The sequence below is a fragment of the Blennius ocellaris genome (genome assembly GCF_963422515.1).
Source record: "Blennius ocellaris genome assembly, chromosome: 17".
Classification (NCBI taxonomy): Eukaryota; Metazoa; Chordata; class Actinopteri; order Blenniiformes; family Blenniidae; genus Blennius; species Blennius ocellaris.
The window spans coordinates 2,601,867-2,625,808 of record NC_137666.1 but is presented as its reverse complement, the minus strand read 5'-3'; the positions used below and the strand labels follow the sequence as shown (position 1 = coordinate 2,625,808).

The window sequence follows — 23,942 nt, the reverse complement described above, 5'->3', positions numbered from 1 at the left end:
GATTCAGGAAGTCACAAAAATCTGTGTTTTTTTTTTTTTAATTGCCTCTCATGTTGTGCAAATTACCGAAAATGTACATATAACTATATTTAATATAATCGAAAGTAAATGATAAGAAAAAAACGATTTTGTTAAGTCACAGGTGTTGTGTGCACACTGGCATTAATGTGGATTGGCATTATTTCAAAACATGAAAATGAAGATGCATAAATCTTTTTTTTAAATCAAACATATTAAAAAATAAAGCAGGAAGAAGAAAAAGCTCTAGTATGAATTCCAAAGTTATAAATGGTTATTAGTGAAAGGTAAACGTATCGATTGATAGAGCGAGATAGATGGATGTATAGCCGTCGTGTTTCCTTTTGCAGTATAAATCAGACTTCGTGGCATTTAATAAGTACTTGTATCAGTACTTGTACGACGCCAGACTCACCTCCTTCCCGAGGTCCTCTCTGATGACCTGCTGGATCTCCGCCATGCTGCTCTGAGGCGCCCGGCTGTGGAGCACCTTCAGCGTGGAGGTGTACTCCTCGGGCAGCAGGTAGTCCAGAGCGCCCAGGTGCTGGCCCACCTTGATGAAGGTGCCCCGGTTGGCACAGCACAGGTCCCGGAGGCGCTCGGCCGATCGCCGGTGGACCTGGAGGTGAAGAGAGACGGAGCCGTCGGCTTTAAGGAGCAGCCACGACATCAGATGTTGACAAGGTCTGGTTGCACGTGCGCCTTAAAAAAGGACAGACTTGCAAACAACTTTTCTTGTGAATCTCATGAATCAGGTTAGGATTTGAAGACACTTTTAATTTGCCAATATCTAGAAAAAGTAAAAAAAAAAAAAATAATAATAAAATGTTGGAAAACAAATATTTTTTGTTTGATATTCATTCAAAAGTAAAACAAAAAATCAAAATCAAAATAAAGAGTCTTAGCTACGAAACTTCCAATTCAACACATTTTGAATGAAAAGGAGCAGAAGAGAAGATCAGCAACTTATTTGCCTTTCAGCACTTTTACATCAGTCTGTTAATGTTCAACATTCTAAATACTTACAGAAATATAAACAATTTTGAAAATATAAATAGATGTTATTTATGTATAATGTTTTCTGTAATACAATTATAGTACTGAAGTACACTGCATCTTTACGTTGAGATTCATCTATTTAAATTCACATTTTACTTGTGAAGTCGAGAACATGCAACACAAGAGAAGATGCATCAATTTCGTCTTTAAACTATGTTTTACTTATGTTAAACTAGCTTTAACGCAACAAAGAAAAAAAAGTGGCAACTTTATTCACTCTGGATGTTTTTGTTTTCCTAAAGCTTCAAATGCATATCTGTGATTCAGACGTTTTGCCCTTTTACACTTTAAAATGAATAAACTCGGATACTCATTACCCAGGATGCACTGTGGCTGTAATAAGGTTTACAAATTGTCCCTTTCTCCCCCAAATTTAACCAGAAATTATATATGAACAATGGCACAATGTCATGCGGGAGCTGTGTGTGTGTGTGTGTGTGTGTGTGTGTGTGTGTGTGTGTGTGTGTGTGTGTGTGTGTGTGTGTGTGTGTGTGTGTGTGTGTGTGTGTGTGTGTGTGTGTGTGTGTGTGTGTGTGTGTGTGTGTGTGTACAGTGGTGGTCCCGTCCCGTCTGTCCCATTTGAACCAGCTGGAAGTGATAATGCTTACGGAGAGCGCCTCTCCTGAGACCAGTGCAAATAAAAAGGCGTGAAATTAGCTCCCCTTAACCTCCGTCACCCCCACCACACACACACACACACACACACGCACACACACACACACACACACACACAGACAGAGCTCCCGCAGGACCGTTTGACATGAGTGTCATCTGGGCGATGATGACAAAGCAATGACAGAAACAAGTCACCAGAGATTACCAGATGAGCCTCTCTGCTTAAAGAAGCCCCTTTAGAGGAGCCGCTCATGTATGACCACAACAAATGAGCAAATGTTCCAAGTTTAACATATTTGATCACGATTTAAAACAAAACAAAAAAACAACCCAATTCTCTTTAATTTAATTTTTCTATTGTTTCATAAAAAATGTGTACTACTGTATACATAACAATTGAGTGAATAAAATATTATTTACAATCAGAATCCTATTTCCCAATATAGTTTGATAATAAAGGGAAACAATACATTCGGAGGAGTGATGATACGATTTAAAAAATAAAGAGCAAAACACAGTGAAATGTCCAAAAATCTTCTCCTATAAGTTGCATTTTGCTTCATTTTGCATGCATGTTTTTACAAACTCCCCCTGATAAACTGTGTTAGAAAGTTGATGGTTTCTTTTTTTTTTCAATTTACTGAGTGGTTTGGCCGGATTGGAGCCTCTTGCGGGCCTCATGTTTAACACCACTGTTCTAAGCAGGCGATTTTAGACAGAAAATTAAATGTATTTTTTATGATTATTTTCAAGAAGCTTCTTTGCAGAAACCAACACAATTTAAAGATCTAAAAAGTCTTCATCACAACAACTGTGAGCAAAGTGTGGAATGTGGACACACTAAAAATACTGAAAAACTTAATTCTAAAAATCAAAAAGGAAATGAAATATTAGGCAATTATTTTACATCAAATTGGTTCTGGTGTGTTTCAATGTGTTATTTTTTTGATCATTAGATCTCATGCTGTATTCATGTTAATGGAATTTTAAACAATGTCTTTGGCAACACAACAACATACAACAACAAACATAGCGAAGGTCAAATCTGTTCTCAATTCTAAATGGCCGGAGGACATATGAAATGAAAGCAGGTAGGTGTTTTTAGTAGGTTGCCAATAAAACAATTTGGTGTGCACAAATCTTTAAATAGAGGTAATAGTTCATTTTACAGTAATCTTGTCGCTGCATGTTCTACACTATCGTCAAGTGAAAAACGTTTAACGAGGACAGTTCTTCCAGGTTGCTCCTCACAAAATAAGAAAAAATAGAGTTGATGTCGATTTATTTTTAATGTATTAAACCAAACAAACTAAGCTGAGCGTCGACTTTCATCCGTGACACTGAAGGATGCTATAAAACCAGTAATTACTGAAACCACAGCTTGAACGACTGGTCAGTTTAAGTACTATTATCAAACTGTTTTGTAAGTGGAAGGGGGCTTTTTCCGTGTCCCTTCAAAATGATAAAGTCGGTATCTTTTGGTTTTGCTGGTCAAAATAAAATGTGTCGCTTCAGACTTTCCTTAAATAAATGTAACTTGTGAGTTGCGTTCAAGCGGAACAAGAAGAGTGTTTTAAATGCTCCACCAAGTATTGAGCACTAATCATAAAAATTACAAAAACCATGCTGCAGAAAACAATTAGTGAATCGTTTCCACCGTCTTCTGGTTGTATTTTCACAGAAATTGTTCAGTCTGTGTCAGACTTTAAGATGTGATGTCATTCGGAAGCAGGTAACCATGATCCCCACAAGTCTGACTCCTGTTCACTTGACTCATTCCCAACATCACCGTGGATATTTTGATTTATTACAGAGCTGGTTCGTTGTGTGCGTTTCGGCGGCATACATATCATCATGTGTATCTTTCGATGGACGGGGTTACATCTTGACACCATGTAATCAGAGTCTGATTTGGAGGCGATCGCGGTGAAAATCCGCCGTCGGTCTGCTGACGGCCGGGTTGCCTCATCATCAGATCGATCGTCGCACTTCACAGTCTTGCTCTCTGCTAATCAGTATGCTTTGTCGGATTGGAGGCGGTGACATCACCATGGCGATGCTGCTCACCGACAGCCCGGGGAGGAAGGGGTGGGGGGGTGGGGGGGAGCGGCGGTGGGATGGGTTGGAGCGGGCTGCCCGCCGATTGGCCGCCGCACGCCGCCGCCCACCATCAGCACACATGCGCAATCCAATGGGATGGAGCGCGAGCAAATTAAAACACACGGGTTAATTTGTGGTACAACAGAGAGGCGAGGGGAGCTCGGCGCAACAATGCCTCTGGGTATCTCTGCACTCATCCTCTTCACACACTTGGCAAAGGCTGGGAAATAAAAAGGCTGGAGGAGCCTGCCCGTGTGTCGTACGCTTGCTTCAGAGGGTCGTGTGAAAGGGATGAAAGGGTGAGACAATGAGGCGGCGAGGCAGGCGGAAGACGGATGGAGCATTATTATACGACATTTTCAAGTGCTCCACGCTACGGCATTCACCCACTCAACACACAGATAATGACGGCAGCCGTGCAAGGCGCTTGCCTGCAGTTTGAGTTTACATGTCTTGGCGAAAGAAATTGACACAGTGAATTGAAGCTCCGGTAATGGGAACGGACAACCCACTTTACCTCCCGATCCACAGCATCACCATATCGAGAGAAAAAACGCAGCGACATATCTTCAAAACCTTAAGATGGATTCACATGTTCTATTGTTGTATACATTGACGAGCCGTGACATAAAGACCAGGTCCATATCGCTTATATCGAGGGATTTAAGGACAAGTACAGGTGCTAACCGTTTTGCGTCGTGCTAATAGAAGTACTTAATGAATTTGATATGCCGCAGATCACCTCAGCACGGCATCTGTGTCGACGCCACATCTCCTGCATCTCCAGTGTGCATAGGGTAGAGGGACACGCACCAGGTCACTGTTAATGATTGTATCAGTCATACGTTAATCGTTTTAAGCACATAACATTGCTGGTGTGTGAGCCACAAAACTCCTTAGCGTGTGTCGTGAAGCACGGCTCGGCGGAAAAGCCTCCTGACCAGGGAAACTAACGAGTGACATAAAGGCCCCTGCATACCCAGAAGAACATAAGAAGAAGAAGAAACTTCGGCTGTGACGTCAGCCAGCTGCCGGGAAAAAAAAACAAAAAGGCTTTTTCAGCAGGACAGTTAATAAGCGTTCAGGTGCATCACAAAAAAACAGGTTTATATGTATCTGGAGAGACAAGAGTGTCAACGGAGCTTGACGGTGGAGATGTGCCATCATCAGCTGCAATAGCTACAAGTTTTAAACAGGCCAAAGTAGTTCTGTAGTGCTGTTAACATAAATAATCCAAACATACTACAGCATCACAGATTCAAGGCCGTCTGCCCGAAACGATCCCATTTGTTAAATCACATCAAAACTAGATTTCTGCGAATTGTGAATGGATTATTGTAACAAGCAATTGCGAGGCAATCAACAGTTGAAGCTGATAATGAGATTTACTAAAAACAGAAAGTACCAACTGTGTATGATTGGTTTTGTAATTACAAATAAAGATAGGCGCAACAATTCAAACAACTGTTTTAGGAAGGAAGCGAGCAGTCTGACGACGGTTGCCTGACCTCTGGTATCACCGCCGTATCTTCACACGGGAAATTGTGCTCATTTTTAGTCATTATTGGTAGACGACGCTGATGTACGTGTACAGAAGTCTCAGTAGGTCTGCAGGTGGAATTAATGCACTGGACTGTTCGTTGTTGGTGATTGGTGATGAATTTGTCAACACGGATGCGCAAATGCAGAGTAAATAGATTCACTTTGAATAATGTTTTCTCGTGTCTCACTCTTTGCAGACCTCAAGTTTGATTTATGAACAATTTTTCCAAACTTTTCTTTGTGTGTTTTTTTTTTTTTTTTTAGCGTGTACGTACCAGAGCTGATCAGGCTTATATATATACTGAGTACAGCTCTTTACCTATCTACACTGTGTGTATAGCAATCCTGGCAATCTGCTCTATTTTAGAGGATTTTTCTTTTTACTGGATTGTTTTATTTTTTATTTTATTTTTACATAATCTATTTTTTGTGCTCTTTTTGCTCTTGTTTAGATATTTACATATGTTTACATATTTTAATTCCTTAATTTTATAAGGTCTGCACCTTTTACCTTGAGCTGCTGTAAGTTTGTTTTTCCCCCTGGGGAGGAATAAAGCTCTCTACTACTCTACTATATCGTACTGTAGGTGGTTATAATGTTACGGCTGACCAGTGTAAAGGAGACTTAAGAAAGTCAGGAGAAGATAATGTGTAACTTTAATGAGCATCCACCCATTAAACATCCACTGTGGTAATCAAATGATTATGTTGTAATCACAAAACCATCATGTGCTGTAATGAAATAAATGATTATAGATGGAAGTTATGAACAACCTCAATTAAGATCATTAAGTGAGCTCTTGCTGGGTGTAAATGTAGCAACATTCATGACGGAGTCGGATTGTGCGTTATGATTTCGCTTTTCCCTTTATGGTGACACACAACTAAGAGAAATATAAGAACAAAATTTTAACTTTGTTGTCACTCATCTGGAAATCATGGCGATGTATATAAACTGCTCCCAAGGCAGAACTTTTGGAAAATGCTCCAACTCTGAATCGCAGTGGAAATGTGGGGGAAACACAACTTCTATAAAACGCTGCTACTGCACATAACAGAAGTAAATAGTTAATCTGCACATGTGAGAGTCTATGAACAATAACAACAATGTTTACCTCCAGAGTGTCATGGCTCCCAGTCCATATTCTCCTGGGAATGCTGGTTTTAGAGTTGAGTCATCACAATAACAATCCAACTTTGTCGTTTGTCTGAACACATGTCTATGTACAAACATTTAAATGTTTATAGCATATTGTTCTGTGGGCGAGTGTGTGTGTGTGTGTTTCATTACAAAAGCAACCACGCTCTCCTAATATGCTTTCTGCCATCTCTCAGCAAATGGACATTGCTTCCAAAACGCTGCTGTATAAAGTCAAAACTATTCAGAAACACAGTTAGTTTTCATTTGAAGCGTTGTCATGTCAATGCGCCTTAAAGGGTTTTAACTTGTAGGAGATTGAAAACAATCCGATATCATCGACAATGCCTCAGGACCACTTTAGAAACAAACAGATATTCAGAGTTGTAAGAGCTCTATTAGCATTGTTTATAGACATGAATACATACAATGTGGTATCGTATCAGGGATTCGTTTGGAGAGAAAAAAAAAAAAACCAACAACAACAATTGTTTCATTGGGATTGCATTTCCCTCTTAAAATTGTTCTCCCTCTTCAGCTCCGACTGTCTTTATGTTTGTAATTAAAGCACTGGCCCCGGGGCCAGTTCCCCGCCGTGCAGGTCGGTGGACAGCGTTCAGATGCCAATAAGCACAGATGGCAAATTGTTTTCGAGGAATAACTCCTCCCCTCCCTTTGTGTTCTCCAGTCGAGTGCAAGTGTTGCGGGACGAAGCAGGAAGATGGCACACAACGGCGAAATCGATTGTGCAAAGACACACATTGTCGACTGACCAAGGTGATATCATTGTTTTGTTTCTACCAGAGATTTCCCGATATACAATTGATTGGAATGTCTTTCAGATTTAAATAGTTTGTAAATAAATACATAGATACACATTATATTGTTTTAAATTCTTCACTTTCCACATTAAAGTCCATCACGATTGGATTTCTTTTAAATACATAGACAGCAATATCACTTTTATTTCACATTTACAAGCAACATAAAAACGTATCAATCAGAAGATAAATATGCATATGTGCCAGAAATCAATCCCTCGAGCTCGGGTGAGTGGAACATTTAAAAAAAAATTAAAAATACCCTGCATATTTCTGAGTCATAATTCCATCTTGGATGTTGGATGTGAAGACTATTTACAAGTCGGAAACTGATAATTGCAGTGACTCTGAGATGTCTTTAGAGTGTAATTACACCCTCTCTTCCTGGTTTTACTTCAATGCCTTTCAAAGGCCTCGTGACGACAGAAGTGACATCAGAGGCACTGAAGACCTTACACAACTGTTTTCTGCACACTAAGCAGTCCACATGCAGGGCAAGCAAATTGTCCGTTGCAGGCTGGCAGGGAATAAATAATAAAAAATGTAAAGCAAATATGATTTATGTACAAATCAAATTGTGCATGAGTTGCATGAGAGCACAATTAATGTTGCGCCGTTGTGGGGGGGGTCAAAGAGTCAAAGGTGTGTCTGTGCTGTGCAGCTGGGCGCCACAGAGCCGCGTCCTGCACTGGGAACCCAGCTGCTGTAATTGATTTCTGCTGCCACACCAGGGCTAAATGACTGGGATTAGCGGACTATGAACAAGGCCTATTTATTACCGGGATGCTCATGATTAGCTCGTTACTCAGTTCACTGAGGCTCATCAAGCCGCCTGTCACCGGGGGAGAGACGGCGGAGAGGCGGCGAGAGAGGGGGGTTGTGGGGGGTGCGAGACTAGTGTGTGGATATGTGTGTTTGTGGTAACATTTAAGCCTGTGTAGTCAATAGGCCTTGTCTACGAGTATTACGGCAGCAAAGCCCCAGGAGTTAGCGAAGCCTTTCGCGCGAGATCCCGCCAGTATTCAACACAATGATCCAGAATGTACGGTATCTAAATAGACCCGAGGCTCAGTTCGGGAGACCTCTTGCTGCTGCGGGTATTTTAAAAATGGCATTTATTTTACCACAGTTCGACAGCGGTACAAGGAGGTGGGGATAAACCGGCACAGTTCGTTATCTCTCGGAGCCAAGTGTAGACGCGAAACCCTCGCCGTGCCTCCGCCACGGGGCCGCTTTTACTCCCGATGTGAGAAGAGCAGCAAAAAAAACGCGAGCTCGATGGCAAACGTAAGAGGGTGAGGGGAGGGGGGGGAGAAGGGTTAAAAGAAAAGGGAGACGGTGGCAGGGGGTGATTTTTCAGTAGAAGCCACAGTTAATTTCATGCTCCGCATTTTATTGTCATGCTTCAGTAATTGTGCCTCGGCGTCACATGGACGGCGGAAAGACTTTGCCACAAGCCAGTGGCTGCTCGGCAGCAGAGGGGATCGGCAGAGCTCTGTCAGTGCATGGTGTGCGCACACACACACACGCACGCACGCACGCACACACACTTCACACCACAGTGAAATCCACACATTCCTACATCTGCTCAACATCACTCCCAATTATTTTGCCTGATTTATGACATTTCGAGCTTCATCCAACATTGAGGGCAAGAAAGTGTAAGTGCCTTTGCTTGCTTCAGATAGTAGAACATACACTTCAAAATATTTACGTTCATATGTAGAAAACCGGTTGATTGATTGATATGATTTGTTTGCCATATTCAGTGAATGTATGTCACACATCTGGACCAGGCATAGTAGCATCACAATGGCAGAGGAGGATAATAGAAATTCAAGAAAACGAAGTCAAAAATATTCAAGCTTTCATCTTATATCTTTTGTCTTTTTCTTCATATTTTTCTTAACCTGAGCCAAAAGGTTATAATTGTTTGTATTTTTCACATCAAAACACTTCCTTTTCTCTTCTGAAACTGTTTCAAATGGCTGATGAAGCTGCAAATGATTGAATTATCGACAAACAACAACTTGGGCTTAAGTTAGTTGCGGTGTCTTGGTGAATTTAGTAATAATTGTTTTCCAATTCCGAGATTGCATCCAAGGGCCAAATGAATTGCTGCACAAATCCACGTCCCAAACCCAGTCAGCAAGACAGCTGAACTAATGCCACCCAGCGAACCTCAGTATATGCGATGGGAGTGAAGCATCTTCTCCTCACGCCACACCGGGAGAGAAAAGCCATACTGGCTGCAGCTCAGGTTTCAATTCTTCCCCATAATACGGTAGTAAGGCCACGGTTGCTAGGCAACCGGTGTGCCCCTTCACAACCCAACTGTGAGGCCCCGGAAATGCCCAGCAGACGGCTGCATTTCATTAACTTTAACCTGCGTATCACTTCAGAGGAACCCGTCTTCCAAAGACTGACGCGGGCCAAACGCTTCAAAGGACACAGGCCGTGATCTGTCGGTCTATTACTACCAGCTATTACATGAGACCGTCCTCATTGCAGGGAAGGTCTCGACTTCCTCATCTCCGACAGCCCGTCAATATCCACATTCGTCATCGCCATGTGTATGAGGCTGCAAGCTCGTGCACCCGACTTGGCCGGCACTCGTCAAGAGGACACGAGATTGACTGACATACTTTGATGTCATGCATAAAACAATTAAAAAGGGCGATTAATACCAAATATGCCATTGGCACAGCATGGCCAATGCCACCCTGAAAAAAAAAAAGCCATGCCAGTCAACAAATTATATTACCATCAACAAATTAAAGGAAAATTATGGCCAATTTGACATTTAAGAGCGTGAATCACCGCCTGCAGTGAATGCAACACGAGAAAACGCCAGAGCGGCACTTGATTGGCTTATTTGGAAAATGCGATTAAATTCAGTGTACATGCATCTGGCATATGAGGCAACCCCTCAAAAATTCCTGTGCCCCTCTCTCCACCATAGAAACATATTTTCCGAGATCCGCTCTGCTGTTATAAAAGCAAAAATTGACAAAACCTGCATAGAGAGAGGAAGAGTCCATGCAAAGGAAACGGTGCTCAGGTGCTTCGGCGTTGCCTGGTTGGTGTAGAGCGCCTCCGGTGGCTGTACACCTGAGGCGCTGTATACATGTGTTTGCGTGATTAGTCCTCAAAAAAAAAAAAAAAAAAACCCTAAACTAAATAGCGTTCCATTCACTGTAATTTCAATAGCACACTCCCTGTGGGATCCTACTCTCTCACTACAGGGCAACACAAACTAATCAGCGCGCACAAAGCACAAGCCGTTTGTAAAGACTTTATTTCAAGGCAACGTCGTCCTGGGAAAGTGCTGCCCCTGCCACTTTTCTGCTCTTCTGGGACTGATGACTGTGCCGCTATTTTATGATGTGCTTTTTATTGCTTACTATATATTTTTCCACCATTTTTTGAGTGGTTTTATAGACTTTTTTTTTTTTTTTTTAATTGTGTCTGGTTTTATAAATGCTGACTGATGTAGAACAAGGACTTCCTTTGATGTACACGCAGACATTGTAAGAAAAAAAAATAAACTTAAGAGTAGTTACAGCATACTACTCAGCTATTACTGTTTGACATACAGATGAGATATAGATGTTCACTATATTCATAGATGACTATTACCGATTTAGGTCTGCATAATGTTTACATTTCTTGGATCCTATCAGCTTCTGTGACAGATTTGGGCCTTCTTCTTAGATATGAAAGTGGTGATAATTCTTGTTGCATTTCTTGAAATACTTTGCGGTGAACTCTGGGTTTGTTCTTACCCACTGGCTGGAAGTAACTCCAGTCTCTGTCCACTATCTTAACTCATTGAGTGACATCTATAACCAGAATCTGCCTTTTTCACTCACTGAAAGGAACTTTTAAATCAGTAGAATTAACAATTTACAATTTCATAATGAAATATTCGGTGCAAGCTGGTATTCAGTTTCTTACTTTCTTATGTCCACAGAAAGAGAATCACACCGGTAAACTTTTGAGAGACAACCCGCGCCACCAACCGAGCCACAGTCGATGAGTAACACGTATACAACAGATCAATACAGTTTACACGTGTCCAGATAAGTACTCTGTGCTTTTTGGAAGCAGATCACTAAAATCATAATGAACCCGTTCAGGAATGTTAAAGCCGAGGAGCTCGAGCTGTATTGTCAATAAACAGTGTCATAATTTCAATGCTATTTATTTGCTTCTACTACCCAAGATAAGTTGGCCTAGTTTTTATTCTGAAAAGAAAAGAAAAAAAGAATAAATAGTGTGAATGTGGTGACTCTGCTCACCTTTGAAATTGAAAAAGCTGCCCTGAGGCTTGTTTTGTCTCACATTTAGAGTAATTATGTTTAAACCAGCTTATTCTCTATCCAAACACAAACTCGTTCTGACTTCACTCCCACACCATCTACGATTCCTCTGTCGAAAATATTAGCTGTGTTGTTTTTGTTTTGTTTTTTTCAAATGCCTCTGCAAACTATTACAAGGTTGGCCTCCTTCGGAAAAGCAGACAACCCCCAGAATAAAGCAAGAGTAAAAACAGAAACGTCATAACTGACGATCTTTAGCATTTAAGTTGCTACGTATCAAACTGGTTTCGGATTCAGTTGCTCGTGCGCAGGATAGAGGTGTCTGCCACATCACGATCATACATGACTTGTCGATGACGCGGCAGCAAAGATTACAGGGCTGATGAGATGGGATGACTCCGTGACAAATTCATTCCAGAATGATTTGTTTGGGTGTGCTTGTGAAAAATGCACTGCTCGACTCCATCAATCCGTTTTTCTGTTTTGTTTTGGGCTTTTCTTTTTTTTTTTGTTCTATAATGTGCGAGCCGTTGGGCAGAGGGCCGACTCCTCGGGGACTCGGGTGATGGATTCAAAAATAAAGCGTCTGGGAGAGAAATGAGCTCCGAATACAGAAAACGCCACCAGATCCACCCTCCCGCAAAAAAAGAGAGAGAGGACGCAGCCAAATGCGATGCTGATGGACGGCTGGCTTCATCTGCTTCAGGAGTCGTCATGGCAACTATGAGGCAGGTCCTTTACTTTTTAAGGTCCCCTGGAAACATCTTTTTTTTTTTTTTTACTTTCTCGGCTATTTGCATATACAAGCGCAGTCAAACTAATAAAGACATCAAAACTTTATCTTCCAGGGTCATTCCATGCAGATTTGCATTTCATATAATCTGGTGGGTATTAGTCACATTAGTCACATTCATAAAGTTGCTTAAAAAAAAAAAGGAAAAATGAATAGTAAAAGTTTCCCTTATATATTTCACTTATACTGGACATTCCGAGTATAAAAAGTAATTGGTTGACTATAATACTACAACTATAATTGCACAAAACGTGCAAAAAAAAAAAGCTTTTATGCCCAAAAAAGTAACCCTATTTATGTATCGTTACATTACTTGCAGCATTTTAAAGGCTTTTAATGCTCCTTTAATGATGCAATACTTCATTTATTCCATTGCTGGCAGGTTATAGGCCTCATTATTAAATTTTCGGTTGCTCCACCTCTGTATTTTGGAACTGGATATTGACTTTCTGCAGATCTTCTATAGGGTCGAAGGAAAAGTCATTTGGAAGCAACAATCGCATCTTCAGCTGGTACCCATGTTTTTGTGGACACAATTTGTGATGCACCTTCTATGTATGTGCATTGATCAATAGCACAATCATTGGTACCACCGATGCACATAACCACTGATCAGTATCCAGCTGCGCACACCTCTGCTGTTTCAACAGCGTGAGAGCCCAGTATATAGAGGAACCCACAAAACATTTAACTTTTATTTTTTTTCTCCACATTTTCGCTAAGAATCCAGCAAAAAAAAAAAAGTAGGACGAAAGATCAGATCAGCACTTCACAGATGTTGATCTGATCTCTCTTCACTTGTTTTCAATCATTTGTCAAGTTGTTTTGTGAAGGTTCAGACTGGATTTGTTCAAAACCTTTGCTCTGGCACTTTCTCAACATTTGTTTTTTGTTTTTGTTCTATTTTGTGGAATCAGAATCAGCACCTTTGTGAAAGCAATCTACCGCCTATCTACATTTCCTGGAAGGCTGCTGATCGTGTCGCTGTCCAAATACTTCTGAGGGGTGATGATCGTGTGTGCCGAGAGTAAAAGCTGCCCTCTGCTGCACATCGCCCTGGAAGTGGCCACTCCTTGAAACACATACTATGCTAAAATCTTGTGCTCCGGGGCGGCGTGCCAGCTGCTGTTTTGACTCCTCTGCCCTGGGTGGCACGTCGAAAACAGCAGTGACAGTAAAACAGTATTTATGTCGCCGTTGCCGCTGCCGCCGCTGCTGCTGCTGCTGGAGATCAGCTTGTCAACGATGATCTAACTACAGCAGGCAGCTGGGAAGCAAATGTTAAACGCTCCCTCCTCTCCATATCCCTCAAGGATTTTCCCGCCTCAGACTTGTTTGGCCGATAAGCCGCTGCCACGAGCTCGTCAAGGTCAGCAGTTATCTAGCCCCACCCCGGTATTTACATAGTGTGTCCCTCACCAGAGCCAGAGCTGGAGGAGTGGCAGTGGGCACTTATCGAAGCTGAGCACCCTCTCTTTTTTCCCCCTGTGAGACAAGAGCAGCGCTGATATTCTGAAGGATGCAGTCTGTGACGCCATCTGCTGGCTGCAACCAGTACGGATTAAGGGTGACCACATATGCAAAGAGTGATGTATTTTAACACAGCTTTTGGTACATTTTAATAATGGTTCGTCACCTCTTTCAATTATGCAACAAAAAAGTGTTGCGCAGATCAACAGTGTCATTCTTCAATCAGAGTCATCTTGCTTTTAAAAGTATACAGGATACCATTTTTTTGTCATTTACTACACTTATTGCATTGAAATGTGTAAATAATCTCAATATTGACTTTTGATACATTTAGTATTTCTATAGCTATTGAAACTAGGACTATTATATTTGTATAAATTCTAGTGTTGATGTCAATCTGGCTACTAAAGTAAACCGACTGTCTTTTTGTATGTGGGCTGCTGATAACTTCATTTTCGCTCAGGATTAATAAAGTGTCCATCTCTATCTTTTTTCTAATGTCTTAAGAATAGTCAAGTTAACATTTAATTCATTCATGTTACACAACTACGAAGTTTTAGCATTTATATTACTGTCAAGTTTATAAATTATTCATTTACTTTAAATTGCTATTTATATTCAAGACACTTGACTAATAAGATGCTTCTAATTAAATGAGAAAACAACAAGATTGAGGTTCTGAGACAGTAAATATTATATTTGAGTGGCCTATTTTTGTCCACCCAACTGTTTGAATGTTAAAGTGTGTTGCTCCAACGAGCCAATCAGAAATCAAACCCTATATAGTGTCATCAGGGGGTTTAGCCAATCACAATCATGGTAGGCTCCTCCCTTTGACTCCTCCCACAATTAGACAGCTCTGCTCTGGCACATGGCACCACAAGAGAAAGTACTTCCTCTTCTTCCCAAAATGACAATGTGTGGGCGGAGCCAGTCCAGCTCACACAGACACAGCAGATTCTGAATGCAGCTCCTATGATCCAATATTCTAATGGAGGAAAATCAAAGAAAAGTTGGATATGGAACAATAAACTTTGAACAAAACATTTTTGGACCAATGACACTCACGTGAAAGTGTTGAAATGTCCCAAAACATTGGTTTTAACTTTCAAAGCATTACAGTGAGGCCAAACCTTTCCCTATAAATAATACTACTTCTACCCTGCTACATAAACAACTATGAACAATCACAATAAGTGCAATAGTTTTCTGCTCCAGATTCTTCAAAAGTGTCTAATAGAACAATAGTGCTAAAACGCAGGTCGAGTACAGCAAAAAGAAAAAAGAAAAAAAGAAAAGTGGAACTGTTCAGTCCAAATGGTCTTGTAAATCAATCATACCTCACCAGTTCTAAGTCCTTGTAACACGTGTAGCTGTGAATATGCGCCTGACCTCTAAAGCCCTACTGCCATTCGTACACTTTGAGGGTAAGTCCATCAGCCGGGTGATGGCAGTGCAAAACGGGAATACAGAAGACCTCATTGTCACAGCTGCTGATAAGGAGGGAGGTTTTTTTTCTCCCCCCCCCCCCCCCCCCCCTCCTCCAGTGAGAAGTCACTAATCACCAACAGCAAAGCCTTTGATTTTTCTTCCCCTCTGCAGCTTCGTATTATTCACACACAAGCTCAGACGCGTTCCCCGTAACAGGGGTAGAAGACAAGCCTTTATCTTTAACCTTGGGGTGGTGTTGAAAGAGAATTTGCATGATACTATGCAGATGCGCGGAGTGAATCAGCGTTTTGTTCTCCCTTTCATCTCGGCCGTGAAAAGCCACCTTCAAAATGGCTGCTTCCCCAAACCAGCGCCGCGCTCCCGCCTTTTTTTTTTTTTTTTTTTTTTCCTCATGCAGCTGAGGAAGCAAGGGGATCATTAGACATCAGTATCTGTTTGTCCCCGCTGTCACCGGTTCATCACCCCCCCCCCGCCTCCCTTCTCTTTTTCTCTACCACTGCATCCTCCTCTTTTCACTCTTTGCCCTAAAATAGCCCTGTGGCTTGTTGTGCACGCTCATCTCCTCATGATGCCGCTTTCAGTTTGTCTCGCAGCTTAATTTTCCGTCGCCTTGTGTGCCATCAAAGCCGTTTTGCCCACAATACTGAAGTTGGGCTGACGTCTATCATTCTCCAGAAGAGCGTCGACGTGATAGAGAGCAGGGGAGTGGAGCCTGACTGCGAGACAAGACCTTCACTGGAAAGTTGAGAAATGTATCACGGGTTTACTAAAATGATATATAAGAGAAAAGAGGGAGAGGAAAAAAACCAGGGCTTCATATAGTTTTTTTTAATTCCTTCAAAGATTTTAACAGAAAAGAGTAATCGAAAAATAGCATTGAGTAAAAGGGAGGGTACATCCTGGTCATTTTAGTATTTACTTCTGTTAAAATATTGTAATCACATAAAAAAAAAAATCCACAAATACTTTAACATCGAAACAACTTATTGCAATAGCTGAGAGGTGACTATAATGAAAAACACACAATAGGAAAGTCAAACACCATGGTACAAATACAAATGTCTCAATAGGAGTGAAAATGCAGTGTCCTGGTTTCGTGGATTGCGTAGGAGAGAAATTGTTTGCCGACTTACTGACGGCAAGTTTAGGCAAGAATGTCTGACACGAAGTCTCCACAATGGAATTGGAATTCCCTCAAAGGTTCATAGAGAATTAAATGGTCTTCTTGGAGTGGATTGAGAGATGAATACACAAGAAAAACTATTTGGTACCCGGGGAATAACCTCAAATATAACAGCTATCTCCAGAAAAAGCTCAGCACACAGCAGAGTAAGGCCAAGTATAATAATTAAAAAGAAGGGAGTCATATAAAATAACTTTTAGTGACATACTTGCTTGCCAGTAGAAACAGCCAATAATCTGGTGACTAGGTGACGTCAATATTAGCCCAAATTATACAGCATCAGTTAGAAATATTAGTCATTTTACAGGTTTTTTCAAAGCTACCCCCCCAAACTTGTTGTTTTAGCTATTTTTCTTTATTTTAGCGGTGTTTTTTTAAGCCATTTTTTTTAGCCAAGACTTAAAAGTCCTTTTGAAAATGACTTTACGTGTAAATAATTAAGGGCCAAAGAGCTACAGGTTGCAGACCCCTGGACAACAATGGCATAGAAAGGACATTCAAGCGATTTTGCCTTGTTATTGCCAGAGGTCAGAGGAGAATGAACAGCTTGGTTCGAGATGATAGAAGGGCAACAGTAACTCAAAGGACCACTCTTCAAAAGAACATCTCTGAGCGCACAACACATGAATCCTGAAAGCTGACCGTCAACAGGAGGCAGAACAGGAAACTGAGGCTCATTCAAATTGGACAAGTACTGGCTGATCTGATGTGAGAGAAGGAGAGAGAGAGAGATACAGAGAACTATGAGCTTTCATCAGTTCAAATAATGAGGCAGGTGGGAATCAATTTGCAGAAACACTCATACAGACAAACATCAGCTTTTCGAGAAATGCCATTTTCACACGTTCACAGATCAGATAGTAGAAAGTATACTTGGGAGAACAAAATCCAGAAGACAAGTTCCACCAGATTGGCCTGAGTATAGGTTGGGATGTTGATCTTCCTCTACGAGTTTGAAGCTCAACTACTGTTCAAACAATTATTATTTTCCTAACCTAAAGCCAGAATGCCACTCGTGTGATGCAACGCAGGACGGAGTGTCAGCATGCTCAATGCGGCAGACTCTCTTGAAAGGTTTGAGGGTTGAAACACAAAGTTGTTTTTTTATTTTTTTTGAAATCACAACTACAATAGAAACTGACAGTAAGCAGTTCTGGAAGCCGATGAAAAACTGACTAAATGTGGCCAGTATTGAGTGTCCTTATCTTCAAATTTAACCCCGAACATGTCCTGCACATGCTTCTAATTTAGCGTGTTCGTGCTGCATCCGGCAGACAAACTGTTCCGGGACAATTTGTCATTCGATAACCGCCATTTACACATTTAATTGCATACGTCCAGAATGTTTCGGGGGCCACTGTGCATCTCAATTACGGCTACAGGGGTGAGCAAACATCAATAAAATGCATGCTGTCTGCTGTTTTGAGTTTGGAGCCGTCGTGTACTTTTCACAGCTGATTACACAAAGGCACTGAACCTGCATGGTGAGTTTACAGTGATCGGTTACAGGCAGAGATTTAAAAGACAGAGAGTGTCTGCTGCTGATGGAGACTCACTTTCCCGTCCAGCAAACCAATTCTGGCATGTGTGAGCAACAGTTTTGATAAAAAACTTAAGTGTTAAGAAATGAGCGATGCGCCAATTTTCACAGTATTAACTAAACGTTGGGAAACCCGCGGGAATTCTGATCAATGCCAGCATGAGTCAAAAACAATCAAGAGGAGGGTGAATATATTATTTCATTAAAAGACACATTTATAGTTTCAGGTATAATAGACCCAGGGTGTCAAAACACCATCGAATTTCAAAGAAAACATTGATTTATTTTTTTTTTAAACAAATTTCTTCAGATTAGCAGACAGAGCACAGTGAGACCCAAGATGACATATCTGCTGCATGGCAGATATTGCCAGGGAAACTTTGTATAAACATGCATAATACAGCAGTTGTAGGAGAATTTGGACTTTTTTACATTTCATACATTCACATTACATGACTGTATTTTGCACCAGAAGTTTTCATTAAATTTGACTTTATGTTGAGATTATAGTCATTTGTGCAACCGATTTTTGGGGTTTTGCAAAAATATAGACCACAAAGAAAAGCTTTGGAGTTTGACTTTCAAGGTTATTATGACACCCGATAAAGGACACATTTTCTCCTGAACAAACTTCACTGTAAAACCCACCAGTGAAAACAGAAACATTCTGAATACAAAGCCTGACCAGATTATTGTCATTTGGTTTTATTGCCGATGTGTCCCAACAGCTGTTAACAACAACGTCTGATGACCTGGAACGCATTGGCATTCGCAGCGTGAGAGCTGGAGCTCCGTGAACGTCGGCTTCGCCCTCGCGCACTTTGCAAAACGCCTCGCGACGTCAAACAAAACTCTCGCGCCGATATTGGACGCAGCGAGGAGCCTCGTCTTCAGCTTGAGAGGACTCGCGGTGGAACTCTGCCGACTGCGGGGCAACAAAAGCAGTCCATCTGCTCCCCTCACTGTTCCACCTCTCGTTTGGCAGACTCGGTGAGTGCTCCCATGCTTGTTCTGTGATACACTCTAATTGGCTGTGAATGGCCCCTCGGTTCGCTCAGGGAAGCCTTTGATGAGCCTGGAAGACTGGCTGCTTAAGTGGCTTTTGAGTGAAGCTCTTCACGAGGGGCTGAAAGCAGCTCCGTTGCTCTGCTGAGCGCTGAACACAGAGCAACGCGCTAACAGGAGGAGGACGACATGCAGAAACAAGGGCTCATTAGACTACAGTGGTTATTTGCTTGCAGTTATTAAAAAAAAAAAAGAGTACTTTTGTCTGAAGGTCCACTGGTGAACAGGACATATAAAACAGACAAATCAAAGAAAAAAAACAACAACAACTCGAATTTAAAACCCGATGAGAACGAAACATTAGGCGATGATAGCTCTGTCACGAAAGGAAAGGGCTGATGAGTTTTATAATCACGAAGGGGCTGAGGGAACCGCCACGCCAAGGACGTCCTTCACTGTCGGTGACAGAAGAATTCGCACTGTAATGAAGAAAATCCCGAAACGCCTGTCGGACAGATCAGAAAGACTCTTCAGGAGAAGCTGCTCACAGTCGACTTTGTGGATAGGGAGGCAGGTTCAACATCCGAAACCAACAGAAAGGAAAGATGAGATGAACTTCAGCGATGACAAGAGCTAAAGGTGTTGAGAAATGATAAAAAAAAAAAAAAAAAGACTTTGATTGAAAGCATAACAAGTACTTTTCGTGTCATTGATGACTCATGGTGGCAGACGTGAAATCAGTCCAAGTTCAGGAAATAAAGAGTCGTTACTGCCGGCAGAATAAGCGACAGCGACACTTCTTGAAATCCAAACCATGACAGATTCTCAGGAGAATATGGACGTGACACTCTGCAGGCCACCATTGTTGTTATTGTCCATCTACTTGCGCAAGTGCAGAAGAGCTATTTACAGCTTCTTGTAAATCAAAATAAGTGCAGCTTTGTGGCGTAAGTACATAATTAATTCATGGCATGACGTCACCACTCACTGCCGCATTACGCCAATGTGCCAACGTACTTTCCTTTATTTGGCTCCCGAAAAAACTGCTGTTATCTTTCATGTTCTGCCTCGCGGTACTCATGAGATAAAGAGGTGTTCATATTGGTGCTCCTATTACAAAGTGTGGATGTAGTTGGCGAAACATATTGTTAAATCCACACCCTGGGAGGGAACATGTCATCCAATGTCACTGATCATGATCATTTGAGTTTGAGCACTTTCTGAATCATCTGCAAAAAAAAACTTTTAAAGTAATTCCACAGTCATCGCGGTGATGACGTTAATATCTTTTAGTTTCTTTTGGGAGTGAACAACACAATTTAACATGAATCACCTTCTTCCAACAGTTGAACGAGTCGAGAAAGTAATCGGCGGAGCTCTCAGCGATCGGCAAGAACTGTCGATCGTAGTCTCAACAGGCGAGTGACACTAATGTATCTACTCAGTTCAGAAATTGATTTCGAGTTCGATTTGATTTGTATTCCCCTTCCTCTTCTGTGGGCGAGAGAAGCCAACTGCAGGAGGGGATAGGTGGCGTAAAGACACTACAACAGCTGGGAGCCACAGCTCTGTCGCTGCACTTCTATGACTTCATAATAATTAGGAGGTAAGCCTCCACTCTGTATTAAATCAGCACCATGCATTAATTCTAATCAGCATGTGTAGCCAGGCTTGACCGGGAGGGCCCGAGGGGCCGTACGAACTCTGGGCCAGTGAGTGTATGTGTGAGTGTGTGTGTGTGCACGTACATCCAGCCATGCTGAACCATGCTCTTCAAGGTTCACTGCAGGTCTCTTGCCGCGGCGTCGCTCCCGGTGCACTTTTTGTTGGAGCAGGTGGTCTCTGACCTTTCCCTGCAGCCGTCTCCTGAGCGAGCCTGACTGAGCCGCGGCCTTTCACCGCAACACCTCCGCAAATCACTCGCCGCGCGTCGGCCCGACATTTACTGCTCTTAGCGCGCGACGGCGGGATTTCCCCAACAAATGCGACCCCGCTGGCCGATTTAACTGTCAATTAAAGCGGAATCGGATGTAAATGCTGTACACGGGTCACATGGCTTTGCCAATTTTGAACCAGAAATTGAACATAATACGTCATTTATCTGATCCTTGATCGAATGACCGGAAAAATAACCTTTAAGCACAAAGAGTATGTTGTTCAAATTACTATAAAAAAAAAACAATGCAAATTCTTTAGTACTGCAAGAGTTGGAAAACCCTGAAGAGACCTTTCAGTGTCTTGTACAGAACATTCTAATTGCCACGCTTGATAATCAAGTGGAGGTTGAAGATTTAGTACAAAGTGAACATTGTGCTTGCCATTTCAACTCTGTTGGACAAGCAATGCAGGCTGAGTAGACTTTATCAAACCAAGTCTGTGCTCTCAACGTCATTTCCTCTCTCTGGGAACATGAAACACACTTTGATAGTTAATCTGTAAACTGGCTAAAGGAAAAAAAAAACAAAAAAAAACAGCGGAACATAAGCACCAACAATCACCGAGCCGAGAGGTATACGCAAGTGTGTTCAGACTCAACACTAGAGAGAAAAAGTAGTTTGAATATTTCCTTCTGTGTATCAGCAGAGAGAGTGACAGTATAATTAGCCGGAGCAGGGCCAGCCAGAGTGGAGAGACAGTTGCAAAAAAAAAAAAAAAAAAAGCAAGTTAGAAAATGATGTAATTTTTCAGGTACTTGTGACTTTGAGGGGGAATAATTTGCTTCAATGATTACCGATGTTGAGCGAAACAATGGCGGTGCATCTGTGTCTTAGTACATGTAGCAGCATAATCTCGACGCTTCGGCTTAACGAGGCCAGCGTGGCAAATATCAGCCTGGGAGAAGACGTGCTCAGTGGCAACTGGGGGGCTAAACACAACCCGAAAGTCGTAGTAAAAGTAGTCTGTAAAGTGGTCAGGGAGGATGTGCGCACAAGTGTTTGAGGAGCAAAGATCTCAAAAAAGCGATAAACCCATTGATTTCCTACCCGTTTCTTTGGATAATGATTTTTGGAATTTCTGTGTTTATTTCAAAAATACACTAACAAAAATACCTTCAGGGTATTCCATCCAACAGGGTTGAGGAGGCGGCCATATTGGATGAGGTATGAAGCAAACTGGGTGATGAAACTTTCGGCCAAATTTTGATTCAATAATTAAATGTTTTCCCTCAGAAAAAATTAAACTCTGGTGCTGACAGACTTAAAGGATAAATGTTTTTCGAGAAGCCGAGCCGGGAACAACTGCGGGAATTTTTTTTTCTTATTTAATCTGATCTATGGCCAGATTCTGTGCAGCTCCAGCTCATGGCCATGGTAACCATCTCACTCTCATGTTACTCGGTATAGATATAGTCATCCCAGTGATAATCTACCTTGGATTTGGTGGCCACGTACTCTTCGGTGCCATACTCCACGTTTTTCAAAGCCGTCAGGTAGTCATAGCTGATGATCGCCGTCTGCAGAAAAATAAAAAGGAACATTTCATCAGAAAAAAAAAAGAAAGAGGCCACTTGGAGGCTAAAAGCCATTTTGTTTTGCTTTCTCCAACACAAATTGACTTAAAGTTTGCTTTGCTGACAGACCTTTCCCTCGTGTGTTTTGGAGCAAAATATGTACCTGAAACATTTCTGGAGCCGACTACGAGACAAGAGAATTGAGTTTGCAAAGTTTTAGAATCAGAACAGTCGAATGGTGCGAGAGGGAAAAATATTTGTGATCCAGGTCAGCTATGTAAGAGGACTACTAAATAGAAAAATAAGACAAAAATATCTATTAAATATGTGAATTTAGCAGCCTCAACGAGTCAGACACTCGGGCCTTATTCGGATAATCCTTGAGAAAAGTTTAAAACTGTAGTGAGCTTGTCAAGCCAACAGTTGATGTGTTTCGGAAAGGTAACCACACGCAGATGACAGTATATGGTACAGCAGCAAATGTCGCCAAACGCAACCAGTTTACCGTTTTCAGTTGAAAATGTTAAGTGAATAGAACGAGGCATTATGAAGGCACTAATGACTTCTTGATGAGTCTGCCTGAAGGTGCCTGTCTGCCCTTTTTTTGCTCCTTTTCTACAACACGATTCAAAATGTATCTTCAGTTATACATAGTAATGACTTCACAGTTTCCGTTATTTTAGCAGAAATGTGTCATTCACGTTATTTTTATAAAAATTTTACTGGGCACCTTGACTGTGTTAAGATTTAAAAGACATATTTGTTCATATAGAATGTTTAATATTTGATTTTGAGTGACTGAAGATAATCCACTGATATACTTGAGGCCAAATAGTAATATTTTTACAAAATTAATTGATTAAAGCAAGTTTGTCTTGACTGTGAATATACAATATGTTGGCCCAAGAAAATGTCTATTGTTTTTTTATTTTTTCCCTCTTCATGCAATGAGTCAGTTTGTTTCTGATAAATTCATAATAAGGAAAAACGTGTTGCATGCATTTCACTTGCTAAATGGAAAAGCAGAATTTCCCTCCTTACCGTTTTCACCATGACCGGTGATTTGTGTCACCGGTGAGGCTATTAACGGGATTAAATCTAATTAACATCAGAGGAGGTCAGATCTACAAAGATCGACTCACCATGTTAATCTTAAATCTCGTAAAGCCACTTTGCTCTCGTGACATCAGATTATCGGGCCGAAAGACCGACAACGAGATAACGGCTCACTTCAAATCGAGTGAAAACGAGCACCGCCTTGAGTTCGGGACACTGGTGAAGAGGCGGGGGCGGCGGCTCACCGTGGCGGCGGCTCGGCCGAAGCGAATGACGCTCAGGTCGTTGATGTCCAGCTGACGGTTGCTGAGGTAGAACCCAGAGGAGGCCAACACCGCCGTGGCCACGGTGGAGACTTTAAGGAGCCGACCAGCCAT

The 23,942-nt window shown here is 41.7% G+C and overlaps 1 protein-coding gene across 1 annotated transcript in view; it reads right to left on the bottom strand.

Moving 5' to 3' along the window:
• adck1 (aarF domain containing kinase 1) overlaps positions 1 to 23,942 on the bottom strand; it is a gene marked incomplete at both ends in the record, with an annotated part of 56,380 nt that extends 32,438 nt beyond the window's left edge. The window contains 3 exons of the mRNA XM_080512590.1: positions 434 to 637; positions 22,429 to 22,512; positions 23,811 to 23,942. Of these exons, the coding sequence (XP_080368716.1) occupies positions 434 to 637; positions 22,429 to 22,512; positions 23,811 to 23,942 (420 nt within the window). The remainder of the gene's footprint in view (positions 1 to 433; positions 638 to 22,428; positions 22,513 to 23,810) is intronic.